This window comes from Meleagris gallopavo, chromosome 3 (genome assembly GCF_905368555.1).
Source record: "Meleagris gallopavo chromosome 3, MGAL_WU_HG_1.1, whole genome shotgun sequence".
Lineage (NCBI taxonomy): Eukaryota > Metazoa > Chordata > Aves > Galliformes > Phasianidae > Meleagris > Meleagris gallopavo.
The window spans coordinates 5994043-6021853 of NC_139406.1; the positions used below are offsets into that span (position 1 = coordinate 5994043).

General features: G+C 37.0%; 1 protein-coding gene across 2 annotated transcripts in view; it reads right to left on the bottom strand.

Annotated features, from left to right (window-relative positions):
- The window catches only part of CDKAL1 (CDKAL1 threonylcarbamoyladenosine tRNA methylthiotransferase), a 367634-nt gene that overhangs the window by 21567 nt on the left and 318256 nt on the right, over positions 1 to 27811 (bottom strand). For both annotated transcript variants that reach the window (XM_085220113.1, XM_085220114.1), the window contains 2 exons: positions 4680 to 4763; positions 1335 to 1499 (listed from right to left, as the gene is read on the bottom strand). In XM_085220113.1, coding sequence (XP_085076239.1) covers positions 1335 to 1499; positions 4680 to 4763 — 249 coding nt within the window. The remainder of the gene's footprint in view (positions 1 to 1334; positions 1500 to 4679; positions 4764 to 27811) is intronic.

Consider the following 27811-nt stretch of genomic DNA (forward strand, 5'->3'; position numbering starts at 1 on the left):
TTGTTCATATCTACTCAAAGGGCAAGAGCAGATTTATACCTCTTAACGGCATCTCAATGATTTCTTATGTAAGTTATCAGTCCCTTCGACCTTGATCATTTTGTTTCTCATTCTTAACATAAAATTTCAGTCAACATTCTGTTTGCTCACTCCCATGCAATAGCTTCTGGTAGCACATACTCAATTTAATTACAGGCTTGGTTCTCTTACACTGGATTATTTTTAAAAATGCTCTACTGAAAAAAGCAGCAGTGTTCAAATAGCTACAATGTCCAATCAGACAATCTAAAGATTTGGGCTGCTTTTTCAATCATTTATCAGACAAATATATACATACATGTGGACTTCAATCAAAGGCTACTTAGCCTTTGAATGCTTGAAGTTCATGATCTCCCCAAAACATTACTCTGGGTGCATTACTGTTGCCATGTTTATCATAACAAGCCTTATGATACTAAATAACTTAACCCTAGTTACACAAGGTATGCAGTGATTATTTATGATAAATATGACCACGTACAATTTAAAAAATATATGTATACCTATTCTTAATACTTGTCCATAATTTACTGTAAAAGCAGCAGGGCGGATGATAAACTTCCAGTTACCTTTCTTCCATGTGCTAAATTACAGCTACGTATTTTCAGAGATCCTAACAATAGTGCTGGAGAAAGGACATCAAATGATGCTTAGAAATGTGATACACATTTTCATTTCACACTCCATCAGTTTTTACAACTAGAATTCCATGAAATGTATGAGAATACTTGGCTAACAGCCACATCTACTGAGGTGTAAAATAAGGATCAGATATCTTTTAAGAAGAGTTTCATTTTCTTTACATGACTAGATCAGATGTTGACCTTTTCCCAAAATACGCTGTCAATACTTAAGACCTGTACCTATCAAAGACTTTCGAATCTCTGGGCAGAATTTTGAACCATTCTAACAGACAAGTAATCAATAAATATTTTAAAATACAATTTTGTAAAGGAAAACAAACAGATTCGTACTTCTACTAAATTAGAAATGAAACACATTGAATTATATAATTGCTTATATTAAATCTTTTCCATTCTAACAGTTCCTTCTCATCTTGTGCCCTGGATCAAGAAACGAGGATATTATTGCCTTTACAGTCAGCAAATAAAAGCTATGGGTATCAGCAAAAGCATCTTTTAAATTCAGATTTCAATCTGTTAGAAAAGATTAAAGCTTCATGCATACATGAAAGGGGAACTATAAAATGATAACAGATATATAGCCTGAAATCATTACACTTGAGCAGATGCTGTTTTACCAACAAAGTAAAACAGAAAATGTCTTTTACTCACCTCTGTTAAACCAGAAACTTCTCCTTTTGCTAATGGTCTTGCGATGGATGCAGCATAAACTCTGGCATCTGACACAGGCTGCCCCTTCATAAAATGTTTCCCAGCTTCATAAATATTCACTTCTACCATTTTACCCATTAACATAGGATCCTTTGGCACCAGAACCTTTCAAATAAAGATACAGTTACTAAATATCATAAAGGGCATCAGTCTCTCCAGCTTCCACTCAGAAAACAGACTTTTTGCAATGTATAAGAGCAACTCTTAAACATTTAAACATTTAAAACTTCAGGCACCAGCATAAGCTACAACCCCTGACACGTGATCAGTAACGTCTCTAGCTTGCTTTGCAGTGTTAGCTCAGCCTTTCTCAACTCAATTGATCCTACAACTTGTGGTTGTGTTTCTTTTAAACTGATAAGAAAGTCAGACCTGAATGACAACATTTTAATCCAGACTAACTGGTTTCCCAAGGGCACTTGTAGTACGGAATGTTAACAGATTTCTTCTTCACACCTACCCCACCGTACTTTTATTTTTTTATTCTTTGATTTTCAAGTCGCTGTCCTCAGCAGCAGAAATCATTACAAGCACTTTCCCTTTTTCCCCAAAGGTTCAGGCTGTTCATGGCCACTTTCAAGGTGTTCATGGGAACTTCTAGAATTACACTGAGATTCCTAAGTATCTTCCAAGAAAAGCAGATTGTTTTGCGTTCTGGAGATTAGAAATGTAACTGGACCTAAGTGGCAAACATAAAAAGCCAGGATCCCAGAGTTGAGGTATTTTTACAACATGTCTAGATCACATATATGGGATCTTATTCCCATATATATATTCGGGGGCAAACTTGTCTCAGAGGAAAATTAGGCAAATAAGTATCTGAGTGTTACAATTTCAGATGGAATGGAATTGTTTTCAGAGCGTCTGGTATAATGCTATAGGTTTTGGTTCTTGGAGAAAAAGAGTGTTGATAACACACTGATGTTTATAGTTGCTGCTAAGCAGTGTTGTGCAGAGCCAAGGCCATACACAGTGAAGGGCTCAAGTTGCTGGGAGGGGACAGAATTAGGACAGTTGACTCAAACAAACCACAGGGAAATTCCATATCATATGATACCACGCAGAAGGAGTTTTGAAGGGGGGTGGGAGTGGATCTCACTCCCTTCAACTGCTCATGGGCAATGGCCAGGGGATGGTGAGCAACTGTGCATCACTTGTTATATACATTCATATATATATATCTTAACTATTTTCCTTTTCCCTGTCTTAGTAAATAGTTTAAACTCAACCCACACCTTCTTTTTTTTTTTTTTTTTTCCTCTTTTTCCTAATTCTCTTCCTGGTAAAGGGGGAGTAAGTGAACGACTGTGTGATGCTCAGCCACCTGCTGGGTTAAACCACAACACTGAGCCTGCAACCTCTGTAAATTTTGGTACTCCATCTAATTATTGGCAATTCATATACATAAATCCTATGGGACATTTGTGGATAAATAACTATTACCTCAGAAAGAGACTGGCTTAAATGTAAAAACTGGAGAGGTGCTATAAAGCAACCAAGCAGCCAGACTTGGCACACATTCATAAAAACCCCCTCCCTCTTCCTAAGAAACAAAGTTCTACCAACAGAAACAGTCATCTTGACTGTTTTGGTGAAGTATCTTTTGGTCAGTTCAATGAACTGCTCAATGAACTACGTTAAACTATGTCACTAAAGTTACTCACTAAGCTACCAGCAGGTTTATCAGTATAGCTCTATCAATGCGGTTTTAAAAGCAAACTCTTTTAATACTGGCATGCTTCATGAAGAGATTATAGGTCTGATATTTCCTTTAATTAACACAACGTCACTCCAGGACCTTTCACTTCAGCTTTCAAACATAAAATGATATTTACTGACTCCAGAGTGGCTGATTTCTAATCTACTATCATTAAATTTACTACTATGAATGTCAGTAATTAGCACAAAACCTTGTTCTTACTTTGTTGAACACAAAGTTACTACCCTTGTAAAACACATAAAATTTTAGGGAAAAGACATACAAATATTTATTCCATAATAATGTAGTACTTCTTCCATAATACAATCTAAAATAACTGTTATAATTTCTATTAGTTTATTCTTTACCAGTTCCAGTCAGGAGCTGTATTAGGGGCTGTACAAACACACCATAAAACATCAACAATTTTTCACATACTGCTTTCCATTTAATTAATGAAACTTTCATTAGAAAAACCATTAAACACTAAAACGCCCCAAGCAATTTCCTTTTAATCTCTCTGCACAAAACCATGTTCCTCAAATCTGACTGATAAGGTATAAAAGCGAGGAACAGTGATGTACAAGATTTAAGATGGAGGTCAGAGGTATAAGAAAAGAAAAATAATGAGATTCATCCTAGGAAAGAATGAAACTGTTGAAAAAAAAAAAAATAAATTAGTGAACCAGTTACCTATAGAACATGTTTCGAAAGCAGTAACACTACCTAACACTAAGAAAAAACAATTTAAAAAAATTGCATATTGCTGTAATGCAACATAGAACAAATATTAGAACAAAGCACTAATGTTAACTATATAACCACAGTCATCACCAATGGCTCCTCCAGACAGGACAACTGAATAACTATGGGAGTAAAAACAAACTACACAGATCAGTGTAAGAAGATTGAGAACAAGCCAACTGCAAAAACTGAATGAAATACAGATGATTCAGAAAAGCCATTTCACTGTTTTTTCATCTGCTTTTGAGTAAAAATAATAATTCTGTGAAACAGATATTGTACTTCCTAGTTCATAAAGGTTGTTTTTCTGCATGGAAAAAATCTAACTTATAGAAAGTACATAGAAAATAATACAAAAAATAAAACATGCCAGTCTGGGGTGCTAATCTAAACAAGAGTTTCTGATCTTTCTAACTGTTTGAAAAATATATATATAAATTTTTACAAGTTGCATTGCCTGAAAGAATTTTCCAAAAGAAGCAGTGAAATTAAGAAGTTTAAAATACTAAGAAAATAATGCTTCTGAGACTTGGAAAGTAAAACTACTGCAGTAATTAACAGCTGCTTGAAACCATGCAGTGTTTTTTGGATATATAGTGTGCCCTCATGTTGCATGGCTGAAAAACTACTGTGTATTTCTTAACATAATTTCAGGTAAACTGTATATAGAACACAGAAGGAAACAAAATATCTCAAAAATGAGATTTGATGGTCACACCTTTCTTGGGAAAAGGTTTTCTTGTTTTATTTATTTATTTTTTCACTGTGGTGCACTGTGCTGCTGAGATTATCAGAAAGCAAAGATACCCCAAAAAGATGTGAGCTTGTTTATTCAGCAGTACCTGCTCATAGAATGGATTGTGAGCAACATAGTAGTTGGAATCAAAGGATTCTTCTGTCACCAGAACCCTCTGCCTTTCTCCAACCTGGAAAACAGAAAACAAGGCAGACGATTCAGAAAACATTCAAAAAAGAGTTGCATTGATAAACAAACACACTTGGTGGAAATCAAATTCTCTCAGGACATTTTGTATCAGCAAGAAAGCAGGGGAAAGAAAGCCCTAACTCACACTCTCCAAAACTGATGGATAAAGGTCAAAATGCAGGTTAAGAACTGCTGTACAGCAATGGCTTGACACGAAAATCCAGTTCAGAAATGCAAATTTATTTTTACTTATTAATAAAATAACAAATACATTTTTATCAGGTATAAACAGGGTCGTCCAATTATTGCTTCATCTAGTTAATGAAAACACTCTCACTAAGAATAAAATTCTGTAATCGAGGACAAAAATTAACACCCTCCAGCCCCACAACAACAACCTTATGACAAATAGAACAATTGGAAGCATTGGAGAGAAGCAGGGAACTGTAACACATTGTTGAACTTTCAGGTAACATCATGCTAAGCTATTTTATTTTTAAAACCACTCTTATTATTTACAGTGATTGATAGAGCACCTCTATCCCTTCTTGTTGATATTGCTAAGATATCACTTGAGACATCACATTAATTTCCACAACATGGCAGCCAACACTACATATTGCAATGACTCAGTGAAGAAGAAAGCTTTTAAGTTCTCAAAGACACGGTAATATTAAAAGCCTAATAAACCCTGGGCCAAAAAACTAGAATATTTCAATTAGACGTCCAGCTTCTAAATGCATTAGCACAGTCTAAAGGAAGTATAAATTGTGTTTTGCAATTAGATAAATGGAAGGCTGCACAACAAGATAGCTGCATTTTGTTGCCAGGTATGTATGAATACCTGGCTTCACTCAAACTTCAGAACCATCTACATAACACCTTTTGATTTTGTCCACTACAGAGTTGTAAATAGGTCACTCTGAAAGCAATGCCTCCTATTTATTGCCATGGAAACTACAACAGCTTCAAAGAGCACAATAACTCTGCTTAATTGAGAAAATTCTCAGCTACAAAACACTGTTTTCAACATAGCCACTATCACTAGCTACGCATTTCTGACAGCAATGAACAAGAGCCTGCGTGCCACACTCATAAAAATTTGCACCAGTGGAGGCGATGCACTGCTTCACAGCAGCTGTGACAGTGTTGTTGCTAGGAAAATGCTGCCCATGTATCCATCTTCCATCGGTCCAAACAGATGGAAGTCAGAAGGTGCCAAATCCAGACTATATCTGGTGAGTGTGTGGTCGGACAGTCTAGCCAAGACTGGCGATGTGCTCCACAGTCTTCAAACTGGTACAGGGTCTGGTGACAGCTTGATGCAAGGGAAAAGTTGTCGTCTTCTCTGGCCAGACTGCAAGTTTGAGCTTTCAGCTTAGCCAGTGCTTCAACACAGTGGTCGGAGTTGATGGTTTGTCCAGGTTCCAGGAAACACAGAAAGATCACGCCTGTCCCTGTCTCAAAAGACAGCGCACATCACTTTGCTCACCGAGGGCTGCATTTGAACTTTTTCTTCAAAGGGGAATTCTCATGTTGCTGCTCCATGGGCTGCCGTTTTCACTCCAGCTTGTAGCAGTGACATCACGTCATACTGATGCAATCCTGGAAACTCTCACCTTCGGCCTCTTATTGGTTCAATAGGTACTGACAAACTTGCATGCAGTGTTCCTTCTATCCCTGCGTGAGCACATGTGGGATTCACCTGAAGCAAACTTTGCAATATTGCAGTGTTGTCACCATCATTTTCAATACATTGAAGCCAGTATTCAACTCCGTACATCATTTTGTGATGTGACAGATGTGCATGACCATCCAGAACACGGCTTGTCTTTCACATCACTGTCACCAGTGCTTTAATGCACTGCCCACCACTTCACTGTGCTCACATCCACTGTTTGGCTTCCAGAAACGTTCAGCAAGTGTCAATGAATGGATTCTTTCCAAACTACTTGACAAATATATTCTACAAATTACAACTGTCTAGCTAGCTAAACTGACTTACTGCTTTTATTGCTCTTGCTATCCTGAGAACCAAAAATGTTTTCAGATTTCATATTCTACTCCAAACTTTTAACATCTGTGAGAAATGCTGTACTCAAAATTTCCCTCAGAAAGACTTCCATCATAAGGTCCATGTTAATTAGCAAGAAGATGCAGATCAGATAATAATGCTTTGATTCTTTATGTTAAACTAAAATATAACTTCTAAAATGTTTTCTAGAAATCAATTACAGAAAAAAGAACGGATAAAAATAAGAACAGCAATGTCACAGCTACATTGCAGTATATATACACACTATTCATGGCCCTGGTTCCCCATTCTCTAGCGAGACATCATGCTTCCCCTTCCCTAGGCACATATCTGGGGCATTCCCAAATCTCTCACCCTGGAGAGATCAGGGGAAATCTGGCACCCAAGTCATGAGCCAAAATTAAATTCCCTGTGAACATAATTGTAGGGAACACAGAAAGGGGCACAAGTCCCAGGTTTCAGATCTAGGGTAAAAATTCCTATTAGTAGAAAAGATGTACATTTCTGCTTACTTTTTAAAGGTGCTTAAGAGTTGTTCATAGCACACTTAAAATTTCTACTGATGTTCCTCCGGGAAGTTTACATGTAGCAACAGATACAACATATTCAAATCTTAGTAAAAAGAATCATGTGTAACCATTTACCATTCTTCTGAACACTGAGGTGGTGTTTTTTTTCCAAGAAAACAGTTTCTCAATTCAAATCCCCAGAGGACTTTTGTAGATACATGCCAAGAAGGCACTGGAGATAACTATGCCACTAACAAGATTGCAGGGAACATTTTCCCTGAATGAAGAGGTTCTGTTGTTTTTGTAACATTTCAGACCACAGCCTTTAAAATCACAGAACAGAATGGTATTGCAGTGCTACAGTAAGAAATCTCAGATGTCATGCAGTGTTACAAAAAAGAGGAGGAAATGTGAGGGAAGCAATACTCACCTTTGGGGAAACACACTATCACTGGAAAACACCAAAACCAATCAACCAGCCATCTCATTGATTATTTATCCATATCATAACTTAACAAAACCAGAGCAAAGCAATACTGGGACAGCAACTCATTTCTCAACTGTCCTGTGGTTCCCTGGTTCTCTCTGGTCATAACACTCTGCCTTCATTGTCCCTGTGAATCCTGCCAGGGAGGTATTCTAAACTACACACGTTATCTTTGTGCTCTCAGATGTCACAGTGGCAAGTATGGTATTACAGAAAAATAAATAAATAAATAAATAAATCAAAGGGGAGAAGAAAAGAATACCCGTGTTTGATCATTTGCAATGAGCAGAGGTTTCTTCAGAGACACTGCCAGTTTTCCTTTGCTTCCATGAGCAAAAGGAGCACAGGTCCGTGCATCTCAGTGAGCCAGACAGAAAACTTCTCTGTGCTCAGAATTTCTTGGAAGGGGGAGGAAAATAGGAAGACTGAGTTAATCATACAGCATCAAAAGTATGGCATGAAAAATGCCAAAAGTATGGCAAGAAACGAAGAAGAGCAGAACAGCCTACACCAATTTAGAGTACATAAGTATGAGACAAAAAGCTCAGCCATCCTATAAGGAGTGAGAGGTAAATTCAACATTGTTCATTTTCTCCAGTTACTCGATTTGTACTTCTGTCCAAGGCTGACCTCACAAAGAAAGACAATATTCAGATATTTGCAAACTCTTCTGTCATAACAGAAAACGACAATTCTATTTAGTAAGTTAAGCCATTGGGTATTCATGATCTACAACACTAATTGGCTACACACATTCTTCCAACAGAAAATGACTATCCTTGCATCCAACTATAATTAAGAAGAAATGTAAGTAGGCAGAATGCAGCTTTGGTATTGAAATTTGTCCAAGAAGTGGAATATATGTCATCATTTCTGCAATTATCCCCCTGGGATCTCTAAATGTCTAAGTTTCAGCTCTCAGAGAGAATGTAAATATGCAGAAACCAGACATGATATCTAATAACAGTCATAATTATAATAACCTTTGATGTTTTTTTTTTCTTTCTTTCTTTCTTTTTTTTTTTTTTTTCCAGGCACATACCAGCAAAAGTAATTCAGAATCTTATTTTTATTCCTACTCTTTCATCTGCTTCAACAGGTATACAAGAGTTCCAGCTCTCAGAGAATTGTAATTGTGACAAAGCATTTGCAGTGGTGTAAAGTCAGCACTGACATCTCACTTGGGAAGAATTCCTCTACAGAACTTGGATTTTTTTCTGTATGGAGGATAGCGTGAGAAGAATAACAGATAATAGCCAAAAAAAAAAAAAAAAAAAAAGAAAGAAAGAAAGAAAAAAAATTGCCTGGCAATCTCCTCCATATTAAGACAAATTGATCATGTTGTTTACACAAAGTAAATTTGTTTTCACTGAAAATCACACAGCTAATGTACAAGTTCTATCCCTCTCACGCTGTAACAATTGCCAGGCAGTTTGCAAATCTCATAATTAGTAATCAAATCTTTTATGAACTTTAATTTCAATTTTATTTATCCTACAGAAAAGATCTGATAGTGATAATGATGTATAGAAGTACAGCAGTGGAGTAACATTTAGAGTCCTGTATCTTTTATACCAAATAGGCATCAGTCACTCCACAGTGTGTCTGATTCATTTCACAGGTGAGGGAAGAGAGAACCTGACCACTCCAGTGGCTTGAGGCTATGCAAGCAGGAACTAAGGACAAGGTATAGATTAGACAGTCAGCTCTAACAGGACACAACCAGTGTAACAAAATCTTCCACAGCCCATCAGCATCAGGCAGAGCAGCTCAGTAAAATCAATGCCGTGCCTCCTCTTCAGCCCCCTTATGAATTTGTTGGCACAGCTATGGGGGAGGGAAAGAGTAGGAGAGAAGCAGACAAGGGAGAGAAGTAGACTGCTTCTGCTTTCTTGTCCCATTTCTCCTGCTTCAGGTTAAAATAGCTCCTTTCTATTGCTGTGCACCTGCATCAGGCTGCTTCATTTTAATTTGGCATCCTGCTGTGAAAATGTAGCTTCTTCCAACACGTACAAGCCATGCCATGCAGCTCAGATAAAAATTATATTTAGATAAGTGAGTTGTGACCTAAAAACGACAACTGATCCTCCAAATATGCGATTTCTTTTAAATTCTGTAAATTTGCATTTTGCTTGTCTCTCCTTTTCATTGCTCCTCTCGTCTAGAAAAGAGGTAATAAAAGTAGCATGTTGGCAACTCTGTCATATTGCCTGTCTGAATTGTGTTAGCTGTGTGCAAAATTATAAAAGGAAAATAATTTCTCTGAAACATACTGCACACACATACTGCAGCTGAAAAGCAGTTTCTCTTGTTTGGATCTTTGTCATAAACTTGTACTTAAGAAGTGAAAGCCCATGATGAGGATGTAGAATTGGGATTTATTCTGGATCTGACACACACCATTGCTAAGGGACTCTGGCTGTTACTCTGAAACTGTTCCACATGTGCAAAATGTAATTCTAATTGCACAACTTACAGAGCAGTAACTATAAAACTGAGGTAGTTGCTATAGCAATATAAAATACTTTATGCAGAACTGGTATTTGGAACTGTCTTGATGGATGAGCACTCAGGCAACTGCCTCAGCGTAATGCTGACAAAAGCCTCTCCTTGCTTTTCTCGGATGATCTAACAAGCTCCATAAATCTGTATGAATTACCTACAGAAAAAGCCTAAATGAAGCGTTCAAAATAGGAACAAGAGTAGATAAAATGTTTGAGTTCTTTCTTTCATACCCACAATAACTCACAAATGAAACAAAAAAACTAGACAGCAGACTGCCCTTAAGGAAGCTAGATGTTTGACACGTAAGTACAGGAAATTATTACTGCTCATCTTCCAGAAAGAATGGAGTTTCAAGGAATCTTTTAAAATTATCTGTAACTTTCAGCCAATTTGCCAATCCCATGCATTCCGAAGGCATGATGTAAACAATTTCTTGAGAACTGAGATTAAACATCCCTTTTTCTACATAAGCTAAGCCTGTGGCTAGACAAGGCTACCAAGCTTAAAAACATGGTAGTCTTTCTTAGTAATGCAATCCTTTCAACTTCTGTGAAATCATTTAAAATTACTTAAGATTGGCTGCTATTGTTGGAAGCAGTTCCTTGAGGTATATTGCGAATTTCCAAGTGATTAAAGCACGATATGAAGTGGCAGTTGCTAAGGCAACAGTACATAACTCCTCTTCCACTGATCTCTTCTAACAGCTGCATGAGCCCTGACAAGTATCAGTTATATGAGATTTTACAAGTGATCTTGGTAAATACCCTCTCAAATAGCTTCTCCAGGAATTATTTCAGCAACTTGCAGTACAAACCTGTTTTCTCAGACTGACGCCTCTGTAACAAAAATGTTCACCAGTGGTCTCAGAATGGTGCTGACATAACACAATGTAATGCTGTTTGCAGCACAGATTCAGCATCACCAGCTGCTGGGAAGAAGTGCCAACCCTAATAAAACTTCTTAACATGGGCACAACTTCAGTAAGTCACAGGCATAGCTGAAATCACAGAAACTGATGAGGACAGGATAATGATACCATTTTCTTTTATTTTGAAGGTAGTCAATAGATGAAAGAAAAGTTGCAGACTTCAGGACTTTTCTTCAATCTAGGGTAAGGTAAGAGCCTAGAACTGGTGACTTTTCTAGATGTCTAGTGAATGTCAAATGACATCAAGAGCTCACAGAGGAACCAAAGTGAATGATGCATAAAAGAGTGATGCGTGTACTATAACTTCATGATGTTTATAATTTAAGTCATTGCTTCCGAAGTAGTTATGATGCATTTTAATCTGTCTAAATAGTATGCCAATTATTTCCATACAGAATAGGTAATGAAGAGAAGCATCATGTCATTAGCATAGTAAAATAGTAATTCCAACCAATTCCTTATTATCCATTAAAGGAAGTTAACTGATATAAGACCCAGAAAATTCTATGATAAATCACTTCTGTTCTAGAAGAAAAAAAAACACCTATGAAGTAAGCTTTTCTAAAATGTTTATTCAACTCCCAAGGGTATAGATAAGTTAAACAAATCTCAGTTGTGTGCTTTTCCTCAGCATGCTACCTTTTGCAATTGTCAAAAGAAGAGAAATCAAGAATGTTCACAACTCTACAAACAACTCAAATTCAAGGCCTCAGGACTTCACTAAAAAATCCTCGTCAATAACTATTTGATGGCATGCAACCTTTTCCTCTTGAATTAGGAAGTATTCTTAGCATGAACTTACATAAAAATTCGAAGATACTAAGGGTTTATATGACCTTTCTAACTAAAGAAGCAATATTTTATCTTGTAGTCTGAATTTCAACACGACAAAAAGCAAAACAAGCTGTATAATTGTAGAAACAAGAGCAATTCATTATTGAGATGGATCACCAAGAAACATGCTGTAATCTCTAACGGCTGTATTAAGACTTCATTTTAAGTCTTTCTGCATACACAAAAAGATTGAAAGAAAAAATCAGAGTGGGCATCAATATTTTGACTGCAGTTCTTAAACGCTGACATGACTAATCTAACTGTTAGGGACTCACCTCAATGGTTTCCACTCCCAAACCAAAGTTACCGGTCACGTAAGCAATAAAACCAATACAGTGGTTTGAATATATGTAGTAAGTAACACAGTAGACAAATAGGCCTGCAACACCTTGTAACAGGAAAAATAATGGAAAAAAAAATCATTCTTCAGTAATTACGAGATGAATAGATCTGTGAGAGTATGGAAGAGGAACTGTAAGATATTAGGTTTAAGTATCTTCAGCATACATGAAAATGGAGAGTTGGAGAGAGTGTCTCACATTGCTCAACAGTGTTGAACAGTCAAGAAAGCAGTGCATCTGCCTGTCTTTAAGGTCTTATCCCAGCATCCTTAAGGAGGTTGCTAGCTGTGATAGTGCTTTAGTAATAAAAGATTCTTCTACGCCCTAATGACAAAAGCATACATGTACAAACAATGTGTACATAAACACAATTCCCCAAAGAAAAAAAACTTCCAAGTATTTCAAATTTATACTCATGGTCCCTTCCTTTCGTAAGCTATCTGCAATTAATCATAGTTAAAGCACAACATAAAATCAGAGGCACAGGAAACAAATCACCAGTTATTACAATAAATAAATTAATAGCTGGGGCATGCAAGGCAGAAATCACTTTTTTTTCCCCCCATAACTGATATAAATACTGTATTCTGATGTTCTCAAAGCCAGAAGGAAATATGTGCCAAAATTATGTGAAGATATGGACTACATACATTTGCTCTGCTGTTGCATTCTTCACTCTTGGAACATATCAGAAGGACAGAGGAGTGCAGTATTTTATTTTGCTGCCCTTCCCTCTTCTTTCTCTTCTGCATTTCCTCCTTTCAGAGTAATATTTTTCCATACCCAACTAATAGAATAGAACATTGGAGTAATACTAAACAACACTCCCACGCCCACTTCTGAGAAAACGCTTTTGCAAGTATAGACTGAAAACTCAACAGGTGAACTTTTCTCCTACCTTCATCTTAATTAATTGCTCAAATCTTAATCCTAGTTTTCTGCCAACCTGGCATGAGACAACTGTTCTCATTATTTTCCCTGAGAAGTGCTCTGCTCCCGAAGGGACTCTGCGAACATGCCTTATTTGAGCAAGAAGCAGCACAAACCACTGCTTTAATTTCATCCACACTGAGATAAGCATGGAAGAGAAACACTGAAGTTCCCAAGGAAAAAACAAAGCTCACAATTTTCCACTTACACCTTCAGAACACATACGTCCCTTTCCCCTGTGACATAGCATAAAGACAACATCAGTTAAGACGACAACATGATAAGCAGCTTGTTTCCAAAGGCAAATGCTGGTAATTAACCCCAAATTGTCTTCTCAAAAGAGAGTTCTCCAAAGAGAGTTCTGGATCAGATTCAGCCTCTCATCATTTGTTTTCTCTCTTTGTCTGAGAAGAAATGCATAAGCTAATTTCTGCTAGGTGATCACACGAAATAGGCATGTAAGACAGAAGAAAAGACCGGTGTTTCGATTTGCTGCATTTTCACACAATTATGAAGAAAAAGCTGCTCGGTGTAACAGCTGTAGCTGGTTTCATCAGCCTTGCTAATAAGCAGGTTGGAGTTGATGTATCGGTTCACACTGTGCAATAAAAAAAACACTGCCATCCAGCATGAGGTCTACAGTTCTGTTAGAGGTCACTAAAAAAAAAAAGGGAAAGTAGGCTAGTGTCTGGATATCCTGGTTAGACGATTTGAAGACTGTTTCTCTTAAAGTGTTTGGTAGAAATAGCACCACGATTTACCACAATAAAAATGCCATATCTTCAAAAAACTAATCATTTGACCAGTTTTAGCTCATTTTAAATTTTGCCCATTCCATTCTCAGTGAGCCAGATTGAGATCCGACAGCAAGAGGCTGTTGTAGCTGGGAAGAAGATTTCTGAGGAAAGGCAATGAAAAGAAACCAATCACGCCAGGCACTGAAGCCATTTTAACAACCCCTTGAACTCTGCAGATACTGACAGGGCTATCTTTCTCCCCATGTTTTCTGTTAGTTGCACTGCTATTTACACTACAAACACTAACACTACACACAAACGTTTACAAATCATGTATTAGATCATCAATAAGTGTGTCAATAACATGTATTAAAGAGACAATACCTACATGAAAATACTTAGGTCACTCCGAAAGTAACACTTCCTATTTATTTCTGACACAAAGGCCACAATAACTCTATTTGATAGAGCAAATTCTTAGCTGCAAAGCACTTTTTTTCAGTATAGTCATTGTGTTTCCACCAGCAATGAACGAGAGCCTGTATGCCATGCTCGTCAAAATCTGCATGGCCATCTGGTACATGGCTTGCCTTTCATGTTGCTATTGCCACTACTGAATTGCACCACCTTCCACCTCGCTGCTAACGTGTTTGGTCTGCATAAACATCCAGCAAACATCAATTAACGTAATGGGTGCTATTTTTTGGAGAATTTCAGTGATACACCTTTGCTTCATCAGCACTTCCATGTCAGTCCCATTCTGTCAGACTGTCCCTCTGCTGCCATCTGTCCCATGACAACAAAATGTAATGGAGTATTGGTGGGAAGGTCCAACCTCTACTGCCTTACCACCAACATCTGCCTCCAACAAAATAGGAGGTATTACTTTTCCAGAAGTCCTCAAAGATGATAGCTTGGAAGGCCTACATTTCTAGCACAGCTCCAGAACATTGTATAAAAGAATATAAAAATACAACTGATACATCCCAATCCCAATAATACTTTTGGCTGAACCCCTGTTACAAAATGAAGTTTGTTCAAACAAACAGAAACTCCACCCAACCTTCAAACCGATACTTCAACTATGACTTAGTTGCCTCATTATTAATTCAGCATGAAGTTTCCAAGGTCACGGATTAAAAGACATTACACGCAAGTTTGCCAAAAAAACTGCTAGCATTTCAGTGCGTTTTGCTATATTCTAATATGCTTAAATGCCAGTAGAGAAAGCACATTATCTCTTGTCACAGCTTCTAAGGAATGTTGGTAACTTAATCTCTGATGAATGCTTCCAATAAAAGGAACTATCTGGTCCTTCACTTTTTATACGTAATCAAGAACATATTTTTTTCAGGTATCATGAAATACCTAGCACATGCAAAACAAACAAACAAACAAACAAGCAAGCAAAAAAAAAAAAAACAGATTTGTATTTGAAACACTTCAAAAGTACATTTTTCTCATAACAAATCTAAAAATTTTATTAATTTGTCAAACATTTTTCAAAATTCCTTTAAGCTACGATGTAGTGAAGTAAAACACTGGGTGACGTGAAGATCCTTCTAAAGGCAGATAAGATGTTCTCAAAGAAAGAACTCAATTGAGGTTTTTCCCAGGACTGTTTCCTTTTATCAAGCCCAGGCAGCAAAGGACTGTGACTGCTAACATAGCAATAGCCACACACACCAACAGCCTGTCACTGATGGGTGAAGTCCAGTATTTACCAATAGCACTAACAAATGGGACTGTTTAACAGAAGATCAGGATTAGTACAGAGGTAAGGAAGGTGAGAGGGCCTGCTAAGTTGTGTATTGATTTCTCTGTAGCAATTTCTCACAAGCCACACGGCGCGTTGCTAAGAAAGGGCCCTTAGGTGTCACAGGTTTACCTTCTTGAATGGTTGGTAGTGGTAATAATTGCTCACAGATGACATTCCCTCTGCCACAGGGCTGGAGAAGAGGTAAATGCTTCACTTTCAAGGAAATTATTCATGACTCAGCTTCAGTAGAGAAAAGGTTAGCCTCTCAGACGCTGAGTTACATGATCCAAACTTGAGAGAGCATGAAATAAATGCATAACCTGGGTGAGAGGATGTGCTGTTTTATTTACACCAAGAGAAAGGAGACTGAACAAGGAAAGAAGAAAGTAACACAAAATCTGTTTATGAAATAAGTGGACTGAGTAGAACACAGTATCTAAAAGAGATTTTATTTTTATTTTTTTCCAAAATAAGCTCAAATGGCCTTATCCGTTTGTACTTCAGGCTTCTCACACATCAACTATAAATTATCGGATGGAAAAAAAACACGCTTTTAGAATCTGTTTTTTGAAGAGACTCAGGCAACCAGTGAGCTGCACAGCTCTCAGAGAGAATCAGCTCTAGGTCTTGTCACATCAATGATTTATACAATGGCACTAGGGAAATCAATTAAGTTCTCCATGTGCCCCAGTTTTCCCAACTGTAAAAAAGGGGCAGTCTGTTATTCAAGCAGAGTGCTTTTCCATTTTAGAACCTTTCCTGAGTTTGGATGTTCATTATTTTGCTAGAGTGTACGTTAATAAAAACATACTCTTAAAGGGATATATTTTTTGTTTGAGCGTTGGAATACATCTTTTCTCGACTCTAATCCTCCAGAGCATCATAGAAAAAACACCTAGTTATCCAGACTACTTATTTCACAGATTTTCTTTGTTCTCTGGTATCCACAGAGCAAGAAATTTACAAGTGGGAACATATAAATGAAAATCTTGCTTAAGCTTTGGCACAGAAAAGGAGAATAATTCTGGGCATTGGTACTCTTCCTCTTAATACAGGTAGACTTAAAACGCACAGCCCATTTGGAAACATGCACCCCACAGCTGCTGTTGCCTTCCTCTTTATACTAAAATATACTGTACAAAAATGGGGTAAGGAGTGGAGCCTGGCTGCACCTTTCTTAGACACCACTTAAGGGCTTACTGCCACTGGGGAAGGATCCTTTCTTGGTGAAGCTTTCCCCTGTGAACCTGGAATCTTCTGATACAGGAAAGCAATCTGCTTCCCTTCCTTTATAGCACCTTTCTATTGTGCTGGTCCTGTCATCACACCTCTGTTGTAACACCTTTCCCATTGTATTGATCTGTCCAATTGCTACAGCTTATATTTATACAAAGCCTATTAGTAGGAAATTTACAATTTGGAATATATAAATAACTACACATTTAGCTTGGAAAGCGGGAAGAAAACAAATAAGGCAATACTTTAAATGCAGTATCTGCTTCAGTAGCAAATGCCTGCTTAAGAGTAGGCCATGAAGGTTGAGATTAGCAATACAATAATAAGGATTTATTTTTGTCCCTGCCACTTGAGTCCTCTTTCTCACTGTGACTTGTGTGAAGGACAGTGATATAATTGCCAGCTTAACTACAGTCTGACTCCCATCCTTCCATGGTTTTGAAATTTTCCAGCAGGCAGCAAAATTTCAGTAACCAGGTTCTTCAATTATGGAAGGACTGGCAGATTAATTTAATTTGTTTAGATACTCGTCTTGCTATTGCAAATGTAATCTTCTTACTCAAGGCACACCAGCTGCCTTAGGCATTAGAAAGAAAATGATTATTCTGCTATGCATGGAATGATGCACAAGATATAGCCTGAAAATAAAGAGAAATGATGGTAAGGCAAGCATCAGTTTCTGGTTGTGTTGACTCCTTGGCAAATGGCAGATGACTCAGATCCTTTTATCGTTGCAGTTTTTACAGTAATTTCCAATCTCTCCTTTATCTGCTTGGTTTTGGCTTGTTTAACACAGAGGCTGATGATCAATGAAGCAAAAGATTTAGTTTTAGTGAAGGTGTCAGCTAATATCTACAACAGAGCTGCTGTTGCTCTTCAAACTGTCTTTACAGATAAGAGTTGGCTGCTCACTGGGTGGCCAAAACAATATTATTTGGGAAGTCACCTTTAAGTAATGGTGAATTGGGCTACAGTATACAATACATGTGTCCAGAAATATTATCTAAAGTGACTGAGAGGCTAACAGTAAATATGCATGTTTTGTGTACAAGTTATTACTGACAGAAGCACTTAAGTTGGGTGGTCTGATTTACAAAAAGCAAATCCAGTGATCTATCAGAGAGCCTTCTTTCATTTTTTTTCCCCCTTTTTTTTTTTTTTTTTTTTTTGGCCTTAGCCAAATAATTCTTTTAACTTTATCGAATACAGAGTACTTCCTGATTTTAATCCCTCAACACAACATTTTAGAAGAGATAATCCATTTCTGATTTATGCAGACTTCAATTTAGTTGATTGAGTCCCCTGACCCTAGCTCTTCTCCCTCAGGTTGCTGCTATTTTGTGAACTGCTGCGTCTCCACCTCAGGCAAAGTGCTCAGAAATGCTGCTGAATCTTATCTCTACAGGGCAGCTCTGTACATAAAACAGCAGTGTTGGTTTTAGACAAAGTCGGTGTCAAGTGCAATCTGGAGGTTGCAGGTATGTGGGTGATCAGGTGACACTGAACAGAACTCAACAGGTCCTTAAAGTGCTGTGCTGTTGCTCCTGTCTATGTTAATGAAATAGAAACATGCAGTAAAAGTGAGCTCAAATCAGCCTTTTACGTTTCACTAACACTTTTGTCTTTTAGGATGAGAGAAGGCATCTCAAGTATCAATAGCCTTTTTTTTTCCTTCCTCACAAAACCAATCTGAATAAAGATCAAAGCAGCACCTACTTGTTTTCATTCCACTCACTGAAACTGATTTCAGTTTCTTGAGCATTTGCTGGAGGTAAAAAAATAAACAATCAGTTTAAATAAAAAGTTTGAAAAAAGAAATAGAAAGACAGTCTTCATATTCAGCATTATAATATCTGTCTATGAGAACTTCAGTGTATATATGGATTTAAAAAAAACAATGTTAAGGTGAAAATCACTAATCTTACTGATAATTATTTTTGTTTGTTGCAAAAAAGGTATAGGATACACAAAGGAAAATTCTCAGTATGAAATACTAATCTCTGAGGAGGAAGACTTATGTCTTTCAATATTTCACATTGCAACACCTGATATTCCAATTTTGACAAATACCCATGATCTCTCTTCTGCTTTTGTGGATTTACTCCAAGGAAACCTACTTTAAAACAGAAAGACATTCCAGACAATTACTTTATTTAAAAAATGTAGGGTTTCTCCATACAAGTGTTCCAAAACTTCACATAAGCTGTGCATATGGATGCAGTGACAATAAATCAGACAGAAAAAATACAACACACTGGAGCAGACAGATTGCTTCTTTACAAAATGTAGTGCCACATATTTTCCTGCTTTCCTAGGATTTCACTGACAACTTAAAGCTTTTAAAATAATGGGTTTCACACCTTGAACACACGCCACAGAAGGCTGAGGAAGGCACCGTGTACAATTTATTATATAGACTGGAAACCTTAACATTTGGTTGTATCTTATGAAAGAAACACACGTTTAGCAAATCCATCTGACATTTTCACACATATTTCAAAAAAGCTCTTCAATGCGCTCAGTCTACATCTAGTTCATTACTATGTCCTGCAATTGCAGAACTAAAATTAATCAGAAACCCATTTACTTTCTGAAAAGCACTCAAAAGTCTATGATTTTAAATTAATTTATGCAAAGAGAAAAGCTCTTGCCTTTGTAAGTATGATTCCAAGCCATATAAATCGAAAGCAAAGCTTTAAACCCTTAATGACCCCTTTTCCATCCAGTCTTAAATGGAACAATTAAGCAATAACTTTCATTCCATCGAAGTACATGCAGCAGTGATGGGTGTCTGCTTGCTGACTAAACCTTGAAACACTTAATTGACCTGTGGGAGCTGAATATTGCAAGTATGAATACGGCACAGAAGCTATTTGTGTTTAACCAGAAGAAATCTTTCAAAGTAATTAATAATTTTGGTATGTTAGATTATGCACAGCTTTTCAGTTAAGGCTTGAACTGTAGTTGGGAAGCCTCTTGCAGACTTTTACAGATTATAAAATCTGTAGGTATACTTATTTGAGATAAATTTGACTCTTCATACTAATAGAACAAAATTAAGTCATTGGCCAACGGCTCAGTGAGAGAGCAGGCATCCCTAGAGGGTAAGGCATCTCTTACTGACTTACAGAGCAGATACGACTAGATTGTAGTAAGTCCAACTAGAAGAGTAACAACTCTTACTAGGTAAATGAGTTATGCAGTGGGAAATGAATACAAATGTAAACAAAATATTTGCTGTTTTGGATACCCGTCACAGTTGCATTCAATTAACTGCCTAATACATAACTGAGGGTGTTAAAAATGCACTGAGTCTATTTGGAAAAGATGGAGAAGAAACTGAAAAATAAGTCTTATACTGAAATGTTATGATGTGACAAGAATGTATTATTTATAATAGTTATATAACTGTTTGGAAGTTATCTTTTGTTTAAAGGACAGCAAAGTAAATTTATTGTAAGTGTTGTATCCATCGTGTCTCATGACCAGACGCAGTATCAGGAGTACAAGGATTAGAAGCAGCCAAAGATTTTGTTGGTCTCTTGATCACATGATGCATAAATCCTCCTCAGTTACACATTAAGAATTAACTAACAAACAATATCAAAAAAGACTGGATAACTAGAAATAATGGATTATGTTTATAGATTCTGCAAGAAGTACTTGAAAAATAATAACATGTAAAAAAAAAAAATCCACAATTAAATACCCAGCCAAGATAATGGAATTTTTTGCAGATTAGAAAATAAATATCACTTGTTTTTCTACCTAACAATGCTCTTAAAAAAACTACGATTGCTATTAAGGAGTCTGCTCCTTCCAATCGTCTCTCTCTAAATCAAACTTTTTTCTTAAAATAGCTCAAGAAGATCCAAAAGGCATTGAAAACTCACTTCAGCTGTCCTCAAGGGATTGAGTACCCCTTGTCACTAATGCAGAACTTCTGATAGCAGTAGATCACCATAAGTGGTTTCTTAAGAGATAACACTACCCATACAGACATGGTGGAATTCAGATTATCAGAACTCATGCCTTCAATAAAGAATGTGTTCAATTAGAAAACAAAAGCTTATCAGCCTTTTTTCTTTCTTTCTTTCTTTTTTTTTTTCCTAGGAGAGGGATGTGGGAGGGAAATTCAAAAAACTATAAGAGAAAAGTCACAAGAACAATAAAAAGTATAATACTACACGAATTATTCTGGAATAAGTATAATTTCAGGATAAGAACATTGTCATGTCTTGATAAAGGAGGGACAACTGTTTATTAGAGACAAGCTGCAATATCTCAGATTTGTTGGAAGTGTCAGATGGAAAACTTCAGCCATCAGCTGCAAGTCCGTCTGTATTTAACATATTCATACATTCGATGTAAAAAGGGAATAAGCAATATAAGATTGAAATTTATGGAGGAAATTAAAATGGGTCGAAAGACAAATATTGGCTAAAGCAGGCAAACTGGACTATGTACAGAAAATAATAAAAACAAGATCCCATTCTGAAAATACCAACTAATCTATTTGGAAAAACGAAATCTGAAACAAAAATGCTCTCTGGGAAACTTGGAAAGCAACAATGCTGAAAAAGATTGTTGGGAAAACAGAACACTGGACATGACTTTGTAATGTGATACAGTAGTGGAGGAAAAAAAAACAACACTGGCCTAAATTATTTCAGAGCAAATATGCATAGCATTTGTATCACAAGTATGGCACCGAGCCCTTGAGTCTGAATGCTCTTCCTGGACCATGGAAATATAGTTTTAACATCTTACTGTCAAAACCAAAGTAGCTAACCCTATCTCACCTCAACTTCCCTTTAGAGAGTTTTGTTAAATTAAGCCTACTCTAAATTAGAGACATCTGCAATTTTCAAAGGCTTATTTAGGTTGTATGGAAAAGAAGAAAATGCACAGAAAAATGAACAGTCAGATGTGTGCAGTGTTCTGTCGTTTACCAGCTGAACAGATTCTGTTCCAGGCATAAATTTAAAGAAAGAATTTGGAATTCTGAGAAGAATAATCAACACTGGAAACACGGAGACGATAACTAATGAGTAAAGACCACATGACTGAAAAAGACAAAGTGGAAAAAGGTGGATGGACACAGCTTCAGCTATGCCACTCAGCACCTGAAGCCTGTTTTCTATTTTTTAAAATGAAAGTAACGTTTCTTTTTCACACTTAAAAATGCTAGATGCAATAGATTTCACCCACATCTTAAACTGTGTAACACTGAACTGAATTTTGCAGACAATATTAGCATGTTATCTAATCTGCATGGTGTGTGACACCACTTGACTGATCTTTTAGAAATCCATCCAAAAAAAAAAAAAATTGTGAAAGACTATGCTACTTAGCACTTATGAAGTTGACTTGGACTTCAAGAGATTATGTTAAAAAAGAAGAAAATGCTCTCAGCTTATTTCTCAGAAGTTCATTTAGGTGAGAAATGGATGCTTAACCCCAACATACTTTGATGTCTCTTGCTTAACCTCACAACTTGCATGGAGTGGAAAGCACATTAAAAAAAAAAAAAAGCTATTATTAAAAATAATAAGGAATGTCTTTTTTCAGCTTCAGTATAGGAGGAAGTTCTGCAAGCATAAAACATCAGTGAGATAGAAAGTCAAAGTGGCATGCGCTCTTTTTAATGACTGATCCTTTAATATCAACACCTCTCTTATCTTTCAAAGAGACAATCAATGAAGCTTGTTCAGAGTCTGCATTACACACGTGGTTTTTCAGGCAGCACTGGTTCATATTCTCTGATGTGCTATTGAATATATTGTTGGAAGACAGCAGCTTGGTAAGATGTCAATCAGTCAAACTGCTTCAACTTTTAGATCACACTATTCATTTAGCTACTTAGATTATACTGAGAGAATAAAAGCTGAGCAGTGGAAGGAATACATAAGTCAGGTAATTCTAATTTGCTCCTTTGCAGAAGTTAAATTTATGGATTCTGGAATTAATGGAAAGATACAGTCTAATATTATTTTTCTCCCTGGTTTTAGCCAGGCAATTGAAAGCATGAGTCCTCTAGCAGCTAGAATCACATTTTGAATTTGCTAAAACTGTTGGAAAAATTTGCAATAGACACCTTTAACACAAAATGTTCCATTCATACTGACAGCCTTGATTGTCAGCTATGCTTCAGGGAGTAGCTAACAGTAATCTTTAGCTGGCAAAAGACTGCAGTCACTCTTGAAAAGATATTTAAGACATAACTGGCTCTCTTTAAATGTGCCAACTCCGCATTAACAAGCTGTCCAGTAGCCCAGATTCCCAATAAACAGATGAGAATTATGAGACTTCTACCTGCTTGCAATTTAAGTATATAAAATCAGGTATTGGCACTAGCAAACACCAGTACCATGTTGTCATTTTTCTCATTTTACAGATGGATAATCTGAGACATGCTGACAACAAATATCTAAGATTTAAGAAAGTCCAGACACAACCTCCCCAGCTTTTGGCTCCATGAGTGTTTTAAGCAGTTTCTGCATCCAAGCACATTTACCCTGTGGTGAATGTACCTAACAGAATCACAGAAGAGTTTGCCATACTGAAATACTGAACTATTTCTAACTACATAAAAGCCGTGTCCCAACAAACATAAAAATAAACAAAGAAGCCTTTTTTCTATATATCCTTTTAATCTATTTAAACCTCAGCTACGACTAAACACAACCCAATTTTAAAATACCAGATGTGTGACTGAAACTATATGAAAAACCTGTTTATTATGAAGGTGCTGGAAAAAAATAAAAGGGACATGGTGACAAAATAATAATAATAAAAAAATCACTTAGAAGTGCTTGATTTTTCTCTGTATAGGTTTCTTAATGATCAAACCTATGTATAACCGTAGGGAGATTACCTGACTGCCAAGATCATTCAGCTATCATAAAATCAGCAAGCTCAACATAAATCTTATATATATCCTTGTTCACACCTTTTAATTCACTTTGTGCCTAAACAGGGAGTATCACAGTTTGTCCTCATCTTTAACATTAACAATCCAACCAGGGTTGATAATCTCTCTTCCAGGCCAAGATATATTTTGCTGGATTGATCTGACCCCTGTTGTTCTCCCAAAGAACTGACAACTGTGAACAATGTACCTCCTCTGCCTCCAATTTTGGGGGCAAAGCAAGCAGAATAACCAGAATTTGTTTATTTGTTTACTAGAAATCCAGGCCAATCATGTTTAGTGAGAACTATTGGTGACAGATGGACAGTTGGATTGAATGATCATTGGTGATGATCCTTGGTGATTCTTTGATTCTATGATACTCAGAATACTAGATGAGGCACTTTGAATGAAATCAAACATGGTACAATGAAAACGTGTAGGTCATCATCAAAACTATTTAAATTGCCAAGGTCTGATTTGCAAGGCTACTGCAAGACAATTGCAAGGCTACTGGATTCTTCACAGAGAATATTGATGGAAACTACTAATTACTAATAGTTTGCATACATAGCATGTGGCTCCACTGTGTAACGTGACATCCTGGGTTAGAATTAGATTGCATGTATTTAAGTGAATTTTTCTTTCCCTTTCTAAATTATCATTCATTATGTGGAAAACTGATATACTGGCATCAACCATGTACTGTGAGGCTTCTCTTGTCAGCCAGATGCCATTTAACATGCTACCTTTCAGCAGTGCTCCATATACTGTATGGCTTCCTCAGTAATCACCGTGTTGTCCTTAATCGCTCAATACTAAACACCTACCATCTATTTTCATAGTAAGCATGACTGCCAAGACCAGAAACACTCTATTAAACAGTGAAACAACCCTCCAACAAGAGGACTTCAAGATAACAAAACAACAAAAAAAAACCCATAAATTACTCTGTGCAAACAATTCCTATCTCACTTCTTGGAAGCTCTGTAAGCAGGATGGACATCAATGTGTTCGAACAGCAGTGTTTCATAATTGTTCTTGCTTTTAAGTGAAAACATTCTTTCTTTTAACTCAAAGGATCTAAAGATAAGTCTTTTTGACCCTGTAAATGTGCCTTTTGCTACACAATGACAATGAATGCAGTCCTTTGGGCTTTATTCCTCTAGGTGATACTTTACATAATCTAATGAAGAAACAAAAGGCAATTTAAAATTTGATATTTTTTTTAATGCCAGATTTATACATCGCTGTTTTCACTCATGTAAGGACTGCTTTCACTGTTTGCAGTTACCTTTTTCTCTGAGTTGAAACACATGCAGGTGCGTATGTACGACATCAGTCGTAATTTGAATTTACTCTGTGTTATAAATGTACAGACATACTTCCCCGACATGCACTCTAAATCCCACCCTGAAGATGTAATTCTTCATCTCTACTTGTTTATGATACATCCAGGACACAAAAATCTCTCACCTAAGTAAGTGATTTATGTGCGATATGCAATTTGGTGTGAAAAAGAAAACAAACACAAAAGCCACAAAATGCACATTACCCTTTAAGGATCACATTAGGGTAGAAAGCCACAAAAGAGGAAAATGGTTTTATCAGAGCTTTGTGTGCTGAAAATTACCCAGAGACCTGCACGCTCTGAGGATTCTGACACCTTCACACGGGACTGGAGCTGAATCATCAGAATGAACTGCTCATGTGATCGTACCAGTTCCCTCTTCCAGCACACTGAATGAAGAAAAAAAAATACACAAAAAATCCCCACCTGCACATGTAGGTTAGTGGACTTCTCCCCTCCATGCAACAAGTTGAGTTAGACATAGCAAATTGAGCGTTTACAAAACCGTGTGTCATTCATAAACACAGAGCCTGGTGTGCTGGCTGTACTTACACACAACAAGCTACAATCATTGATAACATCAAATTTAGGTGCTATTTCTACTCTTTGTATGAATTCCTTCAGTCATAGAAGAACATATGTTATGGGATGCTATCCTGGTGTTGGAAACAAAACATTACATGTGCTGATTTCCTATAATGTGTTTCCAATACTGATGATACCTAAGAAGTTGTTCAAACGGAGAACATACAAAGAAGGCTATTTTTCATCCCCAGAGCTACTGTATTGTTGGAGTAACATTTCACAACTTCATAAGAGAACGTGTAATCTTAAACTCTGAGCTTGGATCTCCAAACCAGCTTGCAGTTATGCTGTAAGTGAAGATCTATAACAAAACAGAAACTTTTCCTTTTCTCTTTTTTTTTTTTTATAATCCTTTAGATTCTAATTTTCAAATAGAGTTTTACTTTACTATTCGCAATAGATAACTACAGTACAGCAGGGTATTTTTTAGAAAGACTCTCAGAAAGAATCTTTTTCATCATAATAATATTAATAAAAATTACCTGACACAGCTTTCTAAATCGATCTAAGCCAAAGGATAAACTAGTATTATGATAAGTTTTTTTTATTTTTACGTAGAAAATTTGTCAAATGCAAAATTTCTATTCAAATTATCTTTATCTACATACAGTGTGGTCCATATTAGTCCGAGTAGTACATGGAAACTTCAAATTCAGCTATTTTGTCCTGTTTTGTATAACCAAGAACAGCGTTATAAACCCTTTAAGCCACAGCTTACTGAAGCTTAAAACAAGCCACCAGTTAAGCACCTTTCTGAGACTCTTCGTGTCACAGTATTTCACAAGAAAAAACACAGACAAGCTGTTGGAGTTTAACATTTTCTTTAGACAGAAGCTAAGAGCAGTGCTTTGGAACACCAGTATTCAGATGTAAGCTCCCTGTATGGCCAGTGGAGGGAGGCTGAGACAGAGCATCCATCCTGAGGGTCTTAAGATGACTCACTGACACACCCAAAATTTTAGAAACTGTTCAAAGTCATTTTATGTGTTATATCTGTGAATATTTTTATAACAGATGAGCTATATTCGGAGAGAGACAGGTAAAACTAGAGATAAAAATCTAAAATGTGTGATCTAAAAATACGTGCTCTAAAAATCTTGTATGTATATAAGCAAAAGTATTATTTTTCCTTGGGGAAAAAGCTACAACAGAGAAACTGCAGCAGTATGAATTCCCACTGCTGAGGCTCAGGTTGAAGAAGAAGATGGAGTAGATATTACAATTACTGACAAAAGGAACGTGGTGGAATAAAGCAATCCAGCAGAAGCAACTGAACGCTTCAGAACCACGAGAGGATTTTTTCCCTTCTTTCACAAGCATTCTCTACTGCTTTCTTTACACCAGCAAAATTAGTTTGTGCCACGTAGGTGAAACCAGCATGTAAACCTGTCGGCTGAGAGGAAGTAACACTGAACACACCCTGCAAAACTATAGAAGCTTCACGCCGTCAATCACACTTTGGGACATTTTAATAGATGAGAGAAGAGGGGCACAAAAATTCCATTGTGTTGTGTGGGAAGTCAGAAGGAAACCGACCCAAATGGCTGAGAAATGTGGAACGTGATCCCTCACAGAAGGCAGCACTGCAATGCAGCACCAGAAGCTCCCAGTGCCTGCATTCTGGCTCGCCGCCTTCATGCCAACCATGCGGCGGTCCTCCCCTGAGTAATGCAGAGGTAGCGTATCAGATCCCTGCAGATGCTGCAAGCTGAAGGCAACAGAAAGCACAGCTCTGACATTCTGTCATGGAGATGACAGGACAAAACGGCCTGCAATAAACGGCAGTTTGAGCGGGATAATTTGATGCATTGAGGTCTTAAGCTTCTCCAGATGCTGAGCTCAGCTTGGGATGTGAGATAAGGGGACAGCAATTACTTCATTGAATAGAGTCTGGTTCTGTGA